Consider the following 5364-nt stretch of genomic DNA (forward strand, 5'->3'; position numbering starts at 1 on the left):
ATAGGATGACGTTTTGAAGACTCAAACAACTTATAATGCACTCACACACTTAATGGGTGCTGTGATTGCTTCTGCGGTGATTTCAGTCTAGATGAAGAAAAACCTATGTGACATAAAAGGCAAGGATTCCAGAAGGTGAGGAGAGAGCACTTTCTTTACAGAGTCACAAGTCAATGGAAGTTAGGGAGTGCAGAAGGGGAGAAATTAGATTGAAAGAAGGGGAATGGCATTTTCTTTTTCCTCTTAAACTTTATGGTCTTAATAAGTTAGGATGTAAGAGGAAAAAACACTTCTGTGTCCCCTTCCTTTCAATACTCCATCACAGAACACTTCACTATGGTCCCAAGTGTGTGGGGATTTTTTCCACATCACGCAATTCTACAAAACCAGCTGGGTGTCCTACAACTACAATTCACTCAGTTCTGACACTGTTTACCTGATTCTCTTGGCCCCCTTTCAGATGCCAATCTCAAGTCCAGGTTGTTATCTATACTTCTTATCCACCAGGAATAACAAAAAGGAGAGTTCCACAAGCTTCTCCCTAGGTTCAATTAATTTGCGAGAGCAGTTCAGAGAACTCAAGAAAACATTTTACTTAAGAAATTATCAGTGTATTATAAAATAATACAGCTCAGGAAGACACAGATGGAAGAAATGCGTGGCACAAGGTATGGGACAAGGGTAACGGAAGTTCCATGCTTCCTCTAGGCCTATCACATACCAGCATCTGTATGTATTTGCCAACCTAGAAGCTTTCTGAATGCCCTCCTGTGGGCTTTTCAGGAGGCTTCATTGCTTAAGCATGATTGACTGAATCATTGGCCATAGTTGCTTGAACTCTAACTTCAACCACTTGTCCCTTCCCACAAGTGCATAGGAGGTGGGACTGAAAGTTTCAATCTTATAATTACAGGGTTTGATTCCACTGACAACCAGCCCCTATCCTTGGGGGTTTTCCAGTCACTTCAATAACATTAATTCAGGTGTGTTTGAAAGAGATTGTTATGAATAACAAAATTTACCTTAATTGCTTTGATCACTTAGGAAATTCCAAGAGTTTTAGGAACTGTGTGTCATAAACTTAGCAAATATCTATTTCTTACTATAAATTTGCTTCACGGAGAAAAAAAATGATCTTTGCAAAATGAAGGAGTAAAAACTGGGATTGGGTTGAGGGAAGAGGAGAGGAGATAAGGAGGACCTCTTACAGAATACCCCTAGGGAATCCTGTGATATATGACTGAGAAGCAAGGACCAAGTTTATTGTGGATGGCATAGGTTATAGTAGATTTTCCCAGCAAAGCTCCTGTCTGTCTTGAAGGCAGCGTTTATTTTTGTAGCCATGTGCAGGAATCACAGGAGCATAGAATTTGAAAGTTTTGTGGAGTTGGGAGACTTAAGTGAAAGTTTGATCTCATGATGAAATGCTGAAGAAGCTTCTCGAATCTCAGTTTTTTCAGCTGTAAAACGGAAGTGGGAGTAGACCTCAAAATGGAATGCTCATAAATTTTCTGTGAGCGTCCCTATTCTAATCTGAGTTCATTATATGTTATAAGGTAATAGGGGGGAAAGCAGATTTTATGATGAGAATAAACAGAGATGTATGTTCCACTAATCTTCTAGAATGACTGGTTCCAGAACTGAAAGGTAAACATACTCATTCAAGGAAGAAAACACGGATTAGAAATTCATACAAAGTTATAACTTTATAGATTTTTGTTTTGCAATCAGCAATTCTTTCTGCATGTGTTTGATCGATGGATTCACAAATACCATTTTTATGTAGAGGCCATGTTTTTAATCTCACTGACATACTTTGTGAAAGTTCAGAGAGCTGAGAACTACCATCAGACTTTACAGCATAATCCACTACAATGTAGAAGGTGCCTTGTCATGTGCTCATCACATGGCTTTTATGATATAATCAAGAGAAATAGTAACAAGCTCCTCTCACAAACTAGATTAAAAGGGACACACTCACATTTCCCCTTCACGGCCATGTCAAAGATAGAGTAGGAGGAATTTAAACTTTATGGCATCATATCTGTCACGGGCCTATCTATCTAGTAATATGGAGCTCATTTTTCAAGGCTACAAGTCTATTAACCTTCACAAGAACAAAAATAAAGCAAAACAAAGAAACACTGTCTGGAGAAATGCATTGCTTCTAATCTTGTTTATGGATCTTAACTGTGGGGGTTTGGAGATGGAACAAAGACCTCTACTTCCCCAGGCACACACACACAAAAAAAAACACATACACCTAGAAATAAATATCAAATGCCTAGTGATGCATATTGTAAATAAATTTGTGATTAAGAAAAAAAAAGGGGGAGTTGGTTTAGGAAGAGTAACTGATATCATCCCTGTTAAAGCTTTGTCTTGCACTGTGATTTGTACCTGGGAAGGCCAACACATCAACCCCATTTATTTTGAATATCTTGGCTTGCACTTGGTCACCACTGTACCTATATTCATTCATTGTACAGGCCTGGGAGTATTCAGTTCTAGATAAATGCGTGTCCAAAAGCCAGAGGCTGATGATGAGGTAGAATATAAGGAGTTCTTGCTTATTTTGTCTATGTTTCTGTTTGACTTAGCAGATAATTATAATACAAATTGATGCTCCCATTTTAAACAAGGTACTAAATCAGCATGAAATATAGGATTTGGGAAAACCATTTGCCACATAATTATAATTTCTTAAAATTCCTGTGTTCCTTGCATATGAGAAGCTATAATCATGTGCTACATACCAATAGCATTACTCTTCTCTTCCACCCCCCATGGGAGAGAGTTAAATAAAGTTAAGTAACAAATTTTTAAATATTATTAGCTTCAAAGTTTAAATATCATTAACTGAAGCAGAGCAAAAACTTATGTTTGTTGATCTGGGATCTAGCTTCAAGTGGGAGAAATTACAGATTCCAGGAAGCAAGATTAAAATAATAAATCTGTGAACTTCCTTTAAAAGTCATGTCTTATCAACAAATACAGTTTATTTATCATCATGAAACCACTAAAAGTGTGTAATTTTCATCAGCAGAGAGAATAGAAGCAAAGTAGGAATGCAAGAGGGGTTTGGAATCAGAAAGAGACACATTTGAGAATGTATCAGAGGTTATATTCAAAATATTTATTTATCAACTAGAATTTCAGGGACATAGACCCCTCAAGAGGGAGGGGTTCCAGGACAGGGATCTACAAACCCCTCTTATGCCAGGATACTTTTAGTGGGTGGATTATGGGGGGGGTTATGGGGTAGACCTGAAATACTGGGTTTAGGAGCCTACTCGGGGTACTGGAGGAATTAACCAGAAGAGATGCATTTCTATACTAATCTGCAGAAGTAGTTAGAACTACTTCTAACCAATATGGAAGTAGTACAACATTTTAACAAGTGCTGACATGCTGTATATATTGGCCCTTGGATGACACCTATTCATTGCTTGTCCTTAGTAGCTTAACCTTACTGAACCAGCCAAGTGAGAGAAATGAAAGTGATGAGTTTTTCTGACTAGTTATTGGTTTGCTCTACAACCTCTTCCAGGTGAAGGAGAACTTAGTCATCTCTCCTTTCTCTTTTCCTCAGGCATCCAGTACACATATTCCCAGAGCAAGGGCAAGTCCACTACAGAGCAGAGGGACTTCCAACATTTCAGCCACGTGCAGGAAAGAAGCAGAGTTTGCATTCCATCCTGACTTCCAGCTCAGGGGTTAACCCACCTGGGAGATGATTCAAGAATATGTAATTCTGTGGTTCAGGGTGCATGCTGTCTCTTCCTTTCCCCCTTTTTTGGCTCCAATGTTTATTTGTGCATAAATGATACAATAATATCTTTGCATTGAACTTTTTGAAATGTATTCTTAATTATGATATCTAATAGCAACAATTATGCATATAAATATCTCTCAGCTTAACTTTGCACAAGTTTTGTTGGTTCCAAAGGAAACTTTAATATGCATTTATCAGTTTTCTACATTGAAGAAGTGAGTCTTACCCCAAAGGAGTATCGCTGGTATATCTCTGTGTACTCTGCAAAGTGTAACACGTCTATATGTTTGAGAGACTCACCACTAAAATCCCATAAATAATTTTGAACATCAATTTGTTTAAAAAAAAACTGTAAAAATGTCACACGAATTATCAGAGAAGTAGAAAACACATAGAAGATTTAATGAGTGATTGAAAGAGTAAGATGTGGTAGCGGTAAATAGAAATGTTGTGGATGTAAGACAAAGAAAGATGAGAAATTTGTTTGCTTATTTCCTTCTTCCAATTCCACCTCAAAGGGCCTTTGCTTACTGACTTTGCTTGATGTAGCATTTTTTTTAAAATTAGGAAAATATTGTCAGTGGAAAATAGTTGGTGAAATTTACCCTAAAAAATTTGTTTTTTGATCAGTGCTTCTAAATGTTCTTCACCAAGACCTCTTTTCACTATGTTTCTCCACAAATTTCATATTTTAATTTTTTAAATGCAAATTGTAGCTATTCAATAAAATAGTTTTCCTTATTTTTAATTAATCAGAGAATTATAACTTTCTAAGCAAAATACTCAGATCTTCTGATGATCATAAAATAACTGAATAACAACATAAAAATCTGATATAATTGTAACTAAGGTAAAGATACCTCAAATTTAAAAATACCCTACACAATCTTTTCACAGCTAAATTTCAATGTCTAAATTCTTTGAAATATGAAAATGCTTCAGTCAGAACCACACGTACCATCTCCAGAGCCCCAACTATTTAAAGTTCCAAATTGGATAGCCATGGATTAAATCAATTTAAAATAATCTAACAAATATGATTCATTCTTATTTGAAGGTTGAATTATTCAATGTACCATAACTGTCCAAAAGTGATAGAAGAGAAAATCCTGAAGTCCTTTCAAATCTTTGTCTTCCCACCCCTTCTTCCCCTCTCTGTTAAGACTCTTAATTGACTCTGAGTTGCAAAAGTACTCACCAGCCTGATTAGTTGTGATGCTGACTGCAGCAAACTGTCGTGGTGGTGAGCTCAGCTCTGACACCCCGTTAATGGCATCGATTTCAAAGGTGTAGTTAGTGTGTGCCAGGAGATCTGTCACTGTCACCGTGGTGTTGGTGAGTCCAAACTGTCGAGGGAGGAAGCGAACATTTGGGCTGCATGGCTCACACTGTTTTACATTCCACCCACATTTTTTACATATGATGTTGAAGGTAACATCTTTCCGGCCTCCTGTGTCCAGGGGCCAACTCCAGTCCAGGATAACCGAGGTCTCGTTTATATTAGAGATAACATTTCTTGGTGCAGATGGAGGTCCTGCAAAGTAGTTCAACAAAGATTAATGAGCCTCACTTCTGGATTCTACTACAAG

At 37.4% G+C, this 5364-nt stretch overlaps 1 protein-coding gene across 1 annotated transcript in view; it reads right to left on the reverse strand.

The window, feature by feature from the left end:
* Positions 1-1353: 1353 nt before the first annotated feature.
* The window catches only part of LOC107183679 (ephrin type-A receptor 3-like), a 5234-nt gene continuing 1223 nt past the window's right edge, over positions 1354-5364 (reverse strand). The window contains exons 3-4 of the mRNA XM_015566218.1: positions 4974-5309; positions 1354-1460 (exon numbers count right to left, since the gene is read on the reverse strand). Of these exons, the coding sequence (XP_015421704.1) occupies positions 1354-1460; positions 4974-5309 (443 nt within the window). The remainder of the gene's footprint in view (positions 1461-4973; positions 5310-5364) is intronic.

Source organism: Myotis davidii, unplaced genomic scaffold, assembly GCF_000327345.1.
Source record: "Myotis davidii unplaced genomic scaffold, ASM32734v1 scaffold482, whole genome shotgun sequence".
Classification (NCBI taxonomy): Eukaryota; Metazoa; Chordata; class Mammalia; order Chiroptera; family Vespertilionidae; genus Myotis; species Myotis davidii.